The following is a 13,937-nucleotide window of genomic DNA, read 5'->3' as shown; positions in this document are numbered from 1 at the left end:
AGAGTTTAGTCTGAAAAAGGAAAGCTGGTATTTCCACAGGAATCCAAGTAGGCAACCATTAGGTAAGTGCCTCCCTTGTGCAGGTTATTTACTAGCCCAGCAAAAGACTGCAGACATTTACAGCTGACTCAATGGCTCATCCCATTCTTCTGTTAGTGTCCAGAAAGTAGGGAATTTCTTTTGTTCTGGCTGGAAAAACCAGTCCATGAGTTAAGACTCTCTGCCTACCATCCCTGTGCCAAAAGTGTTCTATGCTTAGCGTTCTCACTTCTTGGCTACAACATGGGAATGACAGTTTTTGCCTACCTTTCAAGAATTCAGTAAAGCTAAAAGACTATGAGGTGCTGTGATTCAACAATTATAGCTATATTGCTGTAATTTAGATAGCAATTATCCCGCCTTTTTAGCTGCAGCCTAAAACCAATGCCCTAGACTGTGCACTGTTCCAAGTGACAAGACAGCCTTGGTGTGTATGAGAAAAATCTTGCCTGAGGATGCAGAGCAAATGCCCTTTGCAATCTCATGGAGGAAGGGAGAAAGTGAGAGCATTTAACTAATGAGGTACTTTTTGACTTAACCAAATACCCATTTACAACAAATTTGTTGTTGTTGAAGCCATTAACACGTGAAAACCTGTTCCAGGCACTGTTGCTCCTGCATGTAAGCTCTGAGAATGCTTTATTGAGTTTAGTCCTAAACTTGTATTTGAATAGAGAACAGCCAGCTTCTCAGAAAGGTCAGCTCCTTGCGTGTCTGCTGTTTCATACCTACCGTGCAGTATTTCGCAAACCATTGCTATGATAATGAAGTATTACCTTCATTGCAACCTGCAGTTCTTCAGCTTCTCATTCTGTTATTTTATATAAAACCCTAGATAATTATTTGGCAACTAAGCATATGCACTTCCTCCATCCTCAGATGAGGATGACTTCAAATTTTGTAGCAGAAGGGTGTTCCATGGCTGAATTCATTCTCAGTTCTTCTGTCAGCACGTGCTATGCACAAACATGGAGCGAATTCAAGCCAAACATTCCTACTGGTAATTTTATCTAAAAATAGAAGATTAAAATTTAACCTGCCTATACCAACTACTGTCTGCCACCTACTCACCCTAAGGAATGTGGATCCCTTTCCCCCACAACAAGCCAATGTTCAGAAGTCAGCAACTTGGCTAGAGTTTGCTCCAGCTAGAACAAAACATTTCAAACACCTTGTGCACCATGTTGCACGTACAGCATGAGACAATGACAATGTAGTGAAACAACTATAAATATTACCTTTGTCTTCATAGATTTCTTGACTCCTCTGTGGGCTAAGTTTCCTGCTTGATTTAAGCGACAGTGAATGGCTTGCAAGGGCCTAGGTTTTGTGGATTTATGGGTTGCTGAAGATAAGGGGAGAGGCGGGGGTGTTGGTTTTGTTTGGGTTTTTGTTTGTTTTTCCAATATAGTGGCTGTTTCACATACTTGATTTTACAGGTAAACTCATCCTCCTAATAGCATACAAGCATCTTGTTGGAAAGGCTATGTAAATTTCAGACAATTTTATCTTGAACAGAGTTGGATTTCCAGTTTTTCCCAATTTACATACTTTAAAATTGTTCTTAGATTAAAAAAAATTTAATAATGCTCACATTAAACATTCAACAACAACTTGTGTCAGATTGATTTTTGTTTTCTGATTTTACCTAGCATTTAGCCTCCCCTGTTTTGTGCTTACCTGGTCCCTCAAAGGGCAAGAGTTTGGAAGGAATGGGGTCCTTAGTACTCAGGGGGATCAGGTAGAGATCCTTGACATGTCTGTTGTTATTAGCTACAACACCAAAACGACCACGACTGCTAAAATAGGAGTAGAGAGAGATATAGGCGACTTCTTCTTCTTCTGTTGCTGGATGGAAACGAATCAAACACAATTCCTGTAATACAAAAGCAAAGTGGAAAAATTCAACCTGCAACATACCAGCAAATAAAATGGTATAGGGCAAATTCCAGGGGTAAAAATAAATTGTATATTTATCACTCCAACTATGTTTTCAAGGCAATACTCTAGCTTTAAGGGAGTGCTGTTGTTGTAATACTGAAGTTGTAATACTAAAGCAGAATTAGGTTTGTCATTTTCAGAAATACAAATTACTTTTGTATCTTACATCAAACTAAACATCTTGAAGCGCCAATTAATATGAAAGAAATAGAAAATTCTTAGTTTCATAATTATAACTGTATACTGTGCATAATTTTTTCCACTTCTGGAGTGGTTTTGATACTAAAACATTACATATATTAAATGGCCAAGTTTCTTTTCTTTAAAATTTGAACTTAAATCTTCAACGGTGAATAAACAAGATTATTTATGTTCAATCATTAAAAACGAATAAATAGTATGAATATTTAACTACTGTGCAAGAGAGATCAAGAGGATCTGCAGCTCAATAAACATGTTTATTCAATAAATCAAAATTTTCAAAGGAGCAAGTGGTGTTGGTAGTTTTCCAGGTGTGATCTATGTCAAGATTTGCTGTTTACTAATTTATACTATAGAGGAAGTCGTCATTTTATATCGGTGTATTTTTCTTCTGGGTTTTGCAAAGGATTTTAAGTGAATACCTTAGAAAGCGAAGATTTGAGTTTGCCAACATAATCCCAGACTGTCTTCGGTGAGATCCTCCCACCAATATGAATTGTGTCTGGTAAATCCTAAACAAGAAGCATTACATGGTAGTGTGAGAAAAATCAAAATAGACTAATGGTTTTAGTCTAGACTAAGTAAGACTAAACTTTCATACATACTTTTCTAATTTCAGACAGCCTACTTGTGAATTTCAAGGTGTTTAATTATGGCATGCTACCAAAAGGCTAACAGTATACCTGACACACAAAAGGCACTCCTAGACCAGGAGAGCAAACAGATCCGTACGCCCATTACTGCCTTTGTTTTTATAGGGAAGCTGCTATTTGAAACACAGATTTTCCCCACGTTTTCAGTTTCTCAGGAAATACTGCATGCGTGACTATAAGTCACATGAGTTCTAGTGAGCTTCCTGTTGTGGAGGAGAGTGAAATTCATTTTAGCAAAAGCAGTATCAGAGAAAACCACCAACCCTACTAATAAAAGCCCTAAAACACTCATTTGTGTTTGAAACTTCCTAACAGTTACATAAAATGCATTTCAGAGAAAAAAGAAAATCCTACTTTTCTTAGTGCAAACTTTTATACTGTCTCATTATCTGAATGTACACCCTCCCATAATAATAACATCCAACTTTTTTTTTTTTTTTTTTAAATTAGTTAAAAGAATGCTATTTTTCAAAAATGACCAAAGAAAATTTTGGAATAGATCACATCAGTGACCCATCTAGTTTGAGAAAAGAACATCTATACTTTAAAATACTAGCTCTAAAACTTTTCAAACAATGAGGCTGAAATAAAGCTATTAGTCTATGTCAGATCCTAACGTATGTATAAACATGTTTAAAGACATGAAAATACTTCACAAATTTGTAAGGAATTTTTTAAAGTTTTTTTTTTTCTTGAGATACTTTTCCTATTACTAAAAGGATGCTGTTTACCACTGCTACATTTACACATACACATATAAATAGATATATAGATAGATATATAGTGACCCCAGCCTTCCTAGCAACAGGAATTGCAGTACAGATTTATTCCAAACACATAAACATGTCCGTGCTAACCTCACTAAGATAGTCAAAGCACCCAGAGACAGGATATGCTTTAGTGACAAATTTGGCCACACTTTGCATGTTAATAAATCCTTTCCAAATGGTGTTGAGGCGAGACAGAAAGAGGGAAGTATCGCTGTCTTGAGGCGAGCGTGGCTCTGCAACACTGCAAAACAAAGCCAAAACAGAAAGGTTACAGAATGCAAATGAGAATGGCCCCTTTTCTTTTCTTTCCTTCCCTCCTCAACCGATCAAATACTGTCTTTAAAAAAAATAAGAGAATTTTTACTAAATGCTTTGTTAATATTTTCCATTACCCTGGTGTTAGTGAAAAAAGCAAGGAAGGAGTAAGAGAAAATGAACTGATAGCTGCAGCCAGGCAAAAAGATGCCAGAAGATATGACTCCTATAAAATTAGCTTAGTACTGTGACTGTTGTGATCCTGACTCTTGTAACAAACTAACCTGATTCATGTATTTCTCATTGAGTCAACACTACACATCTGAAAGAGACTGTGAAGTAAAAGAATTTGCTATGAACAAAAATCTTTTTAACTGCAGTTGTATAAGGGCATACTCTGCAATATTTATTTTTACTGTTGCATACATCCAGAATATGCAGAATATGAAGAAAATCCACTTCCTTTCAAGCTGATCATTGGTTAATTTTAATTCAAAAATTCAGATGTAATCATTTTTTAATACAGGATGAAAAACTGGAAATGCCTTTAAACCATCTCTCACATATGATTGCTTTCTATATATTAACATACACGGCAGACTTCTAAGTCTGCGTAATGCCTTCAAGCTTTATTTATCTGCTGAAACACATTGTAGAATCTTTGCTGTCAACATGCACTTGATGCTCTGAAAACTGTATCAACTAGAGAAGGTAAATTAAAAATCTGAACCAGGCAACCTGAACTTTAAAGTTGAACATGCCTTTTAATGGGGAGGGGGGCAGGGGAACGGGATATGGGACTTTGAAGACAACCACATTGAAGACCTGGTAGCTTGGCTTACTATTAAGTATACGCACTTGATATTGGGTGAATGATGAACTGCTAAGTATCTTGGATCTGGTGAGGATGACGGTTTTGTTAGTATTGATTTGGGGACAGTCATAACTGGTTTTGAAGTCTGTTTTGTTTCCCCTGCGGAAACTTTGTCAGGCGCAGGGCCAGAACGCAGGGCTGGCATCGCAGTACCGGAGGAGCTGCTCATCGCTGTTCGAGGGTCTCTGCCAGAAACTGTTACGGTTGTGACAACTGCGCCAGCACAAGAGGCAGGAAAAGCAGAAGCCTCTTCAGATACAGAAGAATCTGTGTTGTTATGGCCCTGGGTTGTAGGAACATAAGTTCTTTCTACAGCTGATGGAGAAACCGTTTCTGCTACCGGTCCAGCTTCGGTTTCCATTGCATTTTCAGAGACAGCCTCTTTGGCAGGCTCTGCTGTTGGGGTTGGTGCAGAACTTTCATACTTTGGCTGAACTTCTGGTTTGGATTTTGACTCCACCTTTTTAACAGGAGTCGCTGACTTTATCTTCTTAGGTTGTGTTTCATCTTCGGATGCTGAAATCTGACCTATAAATTTATTTCAAAAGCTTTTGATTACTATTTAACAATGAAATAATTTGGAGAAAAACAAATAAACAAACAACACTCTTCACATAACCATTCTTTTACATTGCACGCAATCATCACTGTAGATACCTGTACAGATTTTGCAGTTCAGGTCAAAAAGATGGGCTCGATGTTGACTTGTTGTATCCTTCAACATACTGCTAAAAACATCTAGAGAAGGAGCACTGTTTACATTTGGTGCAGCTCGGGCTGCCTCTTGCTGCTCCTAAAAGTGAACAAACACAACAAATATTCCAGTTGATCATTAATTTAAACCATAAAAAAACCACACTTTGGAAACTATTAATTAACTTCAGTTCTTAAAAAAAAAAAAGATTAAAGGTTTTGGTTAAAGCATATGACGTCAGACAGTAATATTTGTCCTCATTTCATTCCATGATGTTCTGAAGTAGATAGCTAGTGTTCAGAAATAAAAGATTTCTCTGTAAATTGACATCAGGGGCTGAAAAATACACAGCATTTTAGAAGCGCATGGAAATATGCCTATCATTTGGCCGGGGCACTTCTTCAAACTAAAAGGAAAAAATGCTCATAGCATACCTGCTAGACAGTAATATCCTTACAGTTCATTGAAACAATCTGCACTGCTGATGAAAATTTGAGGCTTTGGTTACCCTTTTATCTTCCCCAATGTCTTTATGCTGAAGCAACAGCCAATACTTACATCAGAATCAGACACTGGCGGAGAATCTTCCATGTTTACAACTGGCACATGCTCCCGTTTTACAGTCGTTTTCTTGATTTCATGAGATTTGCTTCTTGACTCTATCATCTGAAAGAAACACAACCATTTTGGTCAAAAGTCCACATATTTATTTTATAATTTTAATCTGTAGTTTGTTATCATTTGGCTGGTGATAAAGTACATTGAAACTGAACATTACTAGTGTTTCATTAGGAAGAAAATGGTGTATTAACATAATATGGGTGGTAAGGGTTGGCAGACTTGCTCTTAATTTGTATCTAAAGACACAGGGGAAAATTATGTTACTTACTGTTTTAGCTGGTTTCTCCTTCCATACAGACAGTTCTTTAGATAAAAGCTCTTCTGGTTTCATTCTCACCAGTTTTGACAGTGAGATTTCCTCACGAAGAACACGATGAAAAAGTCCCTGAAAGCAGAACAGCTTTTGTTGCCATGTTGAAGAGAACCTACTTGGGTAACTAACAAGATTTTCAGTGCTTAACAGGTAAAACCTGTTCAACTTTCTTAATTCTGTATTAAAAAACCTGGCTCCTTATAAGCAAATTTGGAAAGGTGCAGAAACCAGAAAACAAAGATGAAACAGACACAAAGTATGAATTTTCCTCATTATCGTCAGTAACTGTCAATATTAACTGAACAGGAATGTCAGAAGCTGAAGTGCCTCTCTCCTGTTTCATATCTATTGTAGAATTTTTTTTTAAAAAAAGGACATTTCAAGCATTCTCTAGTGAATACTTTCACCTGTAACAGCAACTGTTTTTTTCTTTTAAAGCACAAATATGATCAAGTACATGGGCAGTATCCAACTTGTACTACAGAATGTAGAGGAGGAAAAATTATTAAAGTCTGTATTTTAGTTTTAAGAAAGCCATTCTGTAAATAAGTATTTCACATCAAATGCCCAAACTGAGTAAATACATATGACCAACTAGACTTTGAACTCCTACTTGGATTAAAACAAAATTATTAAGACTTGAATAGCTTTATAGTAATCTTTTATAGTACAATTCATGTCTCCATCTCAAAACTCTTAATGTTGAGGGTAGACTTTGACGTATCATTACAAACCAAAAGTATATTTCAGTCTATATTTACTGTTTAAGGAAATGTCAAACCTGGTTTTTGGGGTCCTTGAGATTGAACATGATGCTACGGTATTTACTCTTGTATCTGTTGTCTGTAACTTGGAACAAGTTAAACATCTCCTTTTCAATATTGAGTGCTACTTTCCCTACTTCACTCTCTGTCATGACCAGATCATCGCTATCATTGACTCTGTTAAAAACAAAAAAGGGTAAGCACATTTGTTAGGCATGCATCTTCAGGTAGCATTCATCAAAACTTAACTTCTCAGAGCTAACCAGGCTCCTCCTTGCTCAGTGAGGGCTCAAGACTCCTTTAAATGACACCTCAAAGGCAAAATCTATCTCAGGACCTTGAACTCGGGCAACCTCTCATTACTGTTCACAGGCTCTGGGAAATCAAGTCAGCCTTTACGACGACTCCTGCTCATGGCAGTGAAGCCAGGCGTTTCCCTGCCGTGAACAACACAGGGAGCCCAAGCGCTGGAGTTTCAGTCCTAGATTCTCCACTGTGAACAGCACTTCCATTTCAGAGGCAACGCCAGAGCACAGTGGTCTGTCAGTCTTGATGGCTGGCATTAACTTTAATAATCGTTGTGGGAAAATCTGCTTTTTATTTGTTTGGGTTTTTTTTCTCTCTTAAGTGATACAGCTGTCCGCTGAGCAGGGGGGTTTGCTGCTGCTGTTATGCTGGGAGGGGAGGGAATCTCTACTTCAAAAAACCTTTAACCTTTGCTGTGTCTTCCGTACTATGTTCCCTACAACCTCTACATCTCCAGCACTGCCATCACCTGATTTTAAAACTTCAGAGCACCTGCATTATAAAATCTTCTATGCTGTAATTTAATTCTTCAACCGTAATTGCCTCAGTATAATTTGAATAGTGAGGTTTCCTTTTTTTTTAAAGGCTTTTTCACATGCACATTTATTTTACATCAAGATCTTTTTTTTTTTATATAAACCTGAAATGCCAATTATATTTGTAGTATAAAGTCAATCTCTTGACATCCCTTATCAAGACATAAGCAACACTCTGCAGGCTAAACATTCACTTCTAGTTGTAGCTTCCTATATAAAATAAGTGCTTTGAATTCCCACCTCTTCCATAAAATTTCTTTTAGGGATCGTCGAATATTTTGCCGAATCTGAGAGTTGGCTTGTGACTGGGCAGTGCTAGCTGACGCTTTTGCTTGACTGCTTCCAGGTGCAGTAGAAACTGAAGACAGTGAAGGCTTTTTGAGTCCTCCACCCAAACTGGAAGATGCAGCTGGTTTTTTGGAAACTGATGAGCCATGAGAAAGAGATGAATGTTTTGAAGGAACACTGCCTGATGAAGGAGCACTGCCTGATGAAGGCCAAGGTTTCTTGGGAATTACACCTTTGAAACTTCCAGGTTTAAGTGGTTGTTTAGTTAGTGATGTGTTAGAGAATGACGGGGACTTCTTCGAAGGAAGAGTTTTAGCAAGAGAAGATGTCTGTTTCTCCACTATAGATGCAACAGCTTTCTTTGATGCCAGTGCAGACTCTGCTCTATCTTCACTCCTTTTCTCTTCCCTTTGAGCTGTTAGAACAACAACAACAAATATTAAAGGCTTAACTTTATAACTTCCTATTTATGAAGACAAGGTACCAATCTGTAAAGAGAAGTCTGAAAATGACATCTGCAAACAATAACTATCAAGTAGGCAATTTAAGCTATTTACTTTTAATAGCCTTTTAAAAAAATAATTTTAAAAACCACACAGAGGTTGACATAGCTTTTTGAAGAAATATTTCTTTGATCCTTCAGAGAGTACTTTGTCTCAGAGGCAGACTAAAGAGTATAAAAGAGTTCCACTTTGGCTCGAAAGGTTGAAAATCTTATTTACAATCTACGCAAGAAAACTAAGGGGGGGCGGGAAATGTGCATGTAGTAGAAGGCACCACCTTCAAAGATTCCCAAGTGAAATTTCATTGTTAAGCTTAAAAACACCCCACACTTTCCACACATTAAAAAAGCAAACAAACAAAACCCACAACCCACATTTTACATTTAAACAGAAAAATCCTCATAGCACCTTACAGAACCAGTTTATTAGAGGCTGACCTGATGACAGTCGATGAATTTAAAACCACATTAATATGATCTTAAGTTTAGTATTATTGAAGTTGAATAAACACTTTCACCCAGATTTTTTATTTTAAAGAGCAAAGACAAATTATAGAGCACAGAAGTTGTATAAAAATTTAAATGTATAATCTACTCTGTTGCTAGCATGAATATCATACTGATGATGTCGCCATATACTATTAGCTATTCCTATTCAGTTCCTAGCTAAATTCTAGACTGATATAATAATTAAACATTAATGTTGCTGCTCAGGCTGTGGGTACCTAATTCCTGCCATTCTCAAACTATTCCATTCACAATATTGAGCTTTTTCCACTTAAGGTTTTTCTTCTAATGTTTATAGAATAATTCATACACATCATATACAAAAAGATTTGCAAAGCATCAGTAAAGGCTCCAGTTTTCACACATGCTGAAGTGACACTTGCACAGGATTTTACAAGCAAGCATCTGTTTAAATTGCATTTCATCTGTCCACCTTTGGTACTGATGGAAATTATTCAAGTTAACAAAACAAAAAAATATCAAAACCATGCCATCGCTCCCAGCAAACAAAACATCATTTACAAGATATTAAAGTTCCAGCAGGCTAACACCAGCACATTTACCCTGACAGCTCGAACAATGGAGGGTTCAGAGGGAAACTACCAACAAACAACTCCTGAAATCCAATGTTTCAATTAGAAAAGCCAAGTTCCCCCAAAGAAGCCTTTTTTCCCCCCAAATCTAAGTTAATTTTCAATCTGATGTTTTTAGCTAATGAAGGTTTGTACATTAATTAGCCCAGAAGCCCTAGTGGTAAAATGCAGGAGTCTCCTTGGCAAAGATCCAGGAATTGCACTTTCAGTAACTTCACCAAGGACCAAACGGTCCCTTCTTCACCTTATCTGCTCTAACGAGAGCAGAAATTACTAGAAAGTGTCTGAAGTGTCCAACCTGTTTCAAAATGGACTTGGAAGGGACAAATCACTCCCGTGAAGTCAGGTTCAAGCTTCCAGAGGAAACATTCCTCAGATGGGGATGATCTAGACAACTCGGGGAACATCATGTGCTACTCCCTCGATCCGGGAGGGAATGGCCTCACAGCCTCTTTCCGTACCTGCGGCTCAGGTACCCCCCGAACACCAGCACACGCTTCCAGCAGAAAGGCATCCCCAACCCTGGTTCCTTTACACAGGTTCTTGCTGCTGGCAGCTCGACCACGCATACAGAACCGGTGGTTGGGATAACTACGGCACAATGCTGCACTTGAACTGTAAGGCTAAGGACGAGGGTGTGTACTGAACTTCTGCTGGAACACACAAAGAGGCAGCCAGAAGATCCAGAAACACTATTTATCCCAATTCTTTTTCCTAAAAGTATTTCACAAGTAGGTATCTTGAGGAATTTTTCTGAGTGAGATCTATTTGAAGTGTAAAATGAAAAAAGCTGCCATAATACATTATAACATTCCAAAGGATGTGAAGGCTTTGCTATAAAGTAGATTGAAGCTATTACTCTCACACTGTTGCCGTCGTTTCCCTTAGAGACCGGTTTCTGTTACTGTCAGAGGCCGAGCTAGGGAGACCTTCCGTGTGACCCACCACATCTCCCCTTATGTCCCCCCTCTCCCCTACCACCCCAACACCATTCCAGTTGTCATGAGGGCTTTGGCAATCCCAGGAGGGAGGAGGGGGACCAGGAACTGTTGCTGGTGGGATTTTGTTGGGTCAAATTTGGCACCCAGAACTTAAGTAGTAAAAAGCCAACCTATTTTGGGTTGAACAGAGAGAAGTGAATATCCGAAGCGTGCGCACTGGTAACACCGCAGGAATTGCCCCATTCTCCTTTTCTGGGTTTATTGTATCTTCCGCGCACAATTGTACCTTTTCAGGCAGGCAGGACAGAAGCACGTTTCTGTGACTCCTCACGGAAAGGCAGGACAGCACCGCTCAGGTTTCAAAATGATGACAGCAAAATTTCAGTCCTCAGTGCTAACACATTTAGTTTTTTTCAGTTTACAGCAGAAGTACAAAATGCGAAATTCTAAATCTGTATTTAATCCTCTGTATGCTGTCTTTTTAATGATTAGTTCAAATTAGTTAACGAGATCTACATTGATAGAACTAAAAATAGCACAACCAACATGTTTTGTGTCAATCAGGCGTCGTATGTATGAGAAGTATTTCCACACCACAAACCTTTCTATGTTACAAACAGGTGTATCATAGTAAGAATATGTACTTGTAAAATAAATAAAGGGCCTAGTACAAAGGCAGACTGAAGTACCCAGGGCTGAAAGGCAGCAGAATCAGTAATAATCCAAGAAGAAAGATGCAGAAGCATCCTTTATTCTGCAAGTTGACATTATGACTATTTAGAAAGGTTTCTAAAGGCAGGCATGAATTCTGTGCTTCTTTAGCCAAAAGAAAATGTGCTGGGATTTCATAAGCTTCATTAAAGTTTTAACAGTTTCAAACGACAGTACCACTTTATACCAATTCCAACTGTCTACACAGCACTACTTGTTGATTAAAGAAATTGATGGTACAGATTTTGTATGTACTAATTCTGTCACGTGTAGGTCATTTGGTGCTTCAGAACATCTACCAACTACTTTTTCAAATTTATAGCACACATCACTCTAGTTGAAGGACACTGTCAAATCATGAGCACATTTTGACAAAAAATCAAGACTACTTAAATCCTACACATGCAAATAACCTGTGATGGCTGTAGATGAACCTAGCCTAAAAAAACCCGAACCCTCATCCCATTCTGACTGAGAAACCAGAATTTTTGTCCTACCAAGTTTTGGGCTGTAGGGACAAGATTCATGTGCTGGCACATAGTTCAGCTGTACCAACTCACTGTGTCATTACATGGCTCTTGGATCCAACGCACAGCAGCGCCCAGCTGAGGGCAAGGAAGGAGCCAGACCGCCTCTTCGGGTGGCAGCTCGCTCTTCTGCTGACTCAGCCCCACATGTGCACACCCCAAGGCTTACACTGTCTTCTGATAGGTGTGAAACCACAGCAAGTGTATGTTTGGAGGAGTTAACAGAAATCGGTACTCTTTTCAGAGAGCAGGATGCCAGCCTATGTGGAATTTAACTTCTGAACAGATGACACAGTTGCTCAGCAAATTTATGGGGCATCAAATGGAAGAGATATTCTCTCAGATCACGAGTTTCAAATTCCTTGGCCTTCCAGTCCATGAACAACTCGAAGAGAAGACGCAGTCAATGCCTACTATACATACTGGCCACTATTTTCTACTGTGATGTTTCCAGTCCTTTTCATCAGTAGCTCCAGTGTACCTACAATAAATGCTCTTAAATGAATTAAGAATAAAAAGGATAGAGATGACTACTGAACATTAGCCTATCCAGCCTACCAATAAATACCAGGGAGTTTCACCACAGAGGATTAGCGCCAGAGTAAGGCATTTAGCGGCTCTTCTGTTTGGCACTTTTGAACACACGGGTGTACCTCTTTGGCTTAGATGTTAGAAATGCTATGTAAACCAAAATTTCCTATTTTCCCCATTTTGTCCTGTGAGCCACTTATTAGAACAGCAACAGGATCCTTATCGACTGAAGAGAGGCATGGGCTAAAAAGACTGTGAGGTTCCAACGGAGCTAATGAGTCGGCTCCTTTCCAGAGTGAAACCAAATGAATCCTCTCTGACAGAAAAAAACCGCATTCCTTGCAAGGCTTAAGAAATAGCCATTACTATGGTATGTTCCCCACAGACAACTACAATCTCTCCCACTAGATGTCAACAGACACAGCAGCCCTCCCCCAAGGAAATTCCCGGTGAAGTTAAGCCAAACATTACAACACGCAGCTAAGAAGGAAACTTCTGTAAGCAGTGGAGGACACAACTGCCATGTTATCTACTGTGTCACAGATGAGCCTGCTGGAAGCCCCATGGTGACATACACTTCGTTTTTGTACCTCTCAACATTGGTATTTCAGCATTATAAAGTGGTTGTTGCAGCCCAATTTAAGAACGTTTCCCAGAGTATAGTGCCGCTTAATTTTGCGTGAAGGATCTGTGGGATGCACACATATCCCAGGAGCTCACTTACACCAGGAGGTTGTTTTTTACACCACCAGCACAGAAACGATCTGAAGGAAACACTGCTCCTCCTCCGATCTCTGAAAAATATTTCTGTATCGTGTTCCAAGCCTATTCTGGTTCTTCACCCTTTCCCTCTCCACCCAGTCCTTCTTTGGAACAGTAGCTTTAGAAAGCCACTTCAAAAATACACCACCACCACCCCTAGTTTCTATTTATATTATCTCATTTGTGGTGGATTAGTTTGCTGGAGACACCGTCTAGTTTTTCCAATTTTTAACTACCTCAAGAAACATACTGTTACTTTTCTTTGTATAGTTTTTAAATTATTCAAACTACAGTTCTTTAAAAGAACTTTACATTTCTTGCTCTGGTTGATGCTAAGTTTTAAATGATGCGTAAACTGTAGGCAGTTATGCTTGAAGAATCTGTTTCACAAGAAGTCTGTAAGCCTCGGAATTTTCTTGTAAAAATCTTCTTTAAGCATCACAGCTACTACTGCACAACACTAAAAAGCCTTTTGTGAAAAATGCCTTGCAGCCATACAAGCTGATCGTTACAGTACTAATTATGGGAAGTTTCCTTACAGAATTAAAAATTTGGCATAAGGCTGTTCACACACCAGAACTATTGCCTCTGGTGTCTAATATTGTCTC

The 13,937-nt window shown here is 38.7% G+C and overlaps 1 protein-coding gene across 1 annotated transcript in view; it reads right to left on the bottom strand.

The window, feature by feature from the left end:
• The window catches only part of DIDO1 (death inducer-obliterator 1), a 55,375-nt gene that overhangs the window by 10,847 nt on the left and 30,591 nt on the right, over window positions 1-13,937 (bottom strand). The window contains exons 8-16 of the mRNA XM_055813844.1: window positions 8,208-8,670; window positions 7,143-7,302; window positions 6,317-6,433; window positions 5,986-6,093; window positions 5,391-5,526; window positions 4,718-5,261; window positions 3,692-3,845; window positions 2,604-2,693; window positions 1,720-1,915 (exon numbers count right to left, since the gene is read on the bottom strand). Coding sequence (XP_055669819.1) covers window positions 1,720-1,915; window positions 2,604-2,693; window positions 3,692-3,845; window positions 4,718-5,261; window positions 5,391-5,526; window positions 5,986-6,093; window positions 6,317-6,433; window positions 7,143-7,302; window positions 8,208-8,670 — 1,968 coding nt within the window. The remainder of the gene's footprint in view (window positions 1-1,719; window positions 1,916-2,603; window positions 2,694-3,691; window positions 3,846-4,717; window positions 5,262-5,390; window positions 5,527-5,985; window positions 6,094-6,316; window positions 6,434-7,142; window positions 7,303-8,207; window positions 8,671-13,937) is intronic.

The sequence above is a fragment of the Falco peregrinus genome, chromosome 9 (genome assembly GCF_023634155.1).
Source record: "Falco peregrinus isolate bFalPer1 chromosome 9, bFalPer1.pri, whole genome shotgun sequence".
Taxonomy (NCBI): Eukaryota; Metazoa; Chordata; class Aves; order Falconiformes; family Falconidae; genus Falco; species Falco peregrinus.
This window is presented reverse-complemented; position numbering and strand designations above follow the sequence as displayed.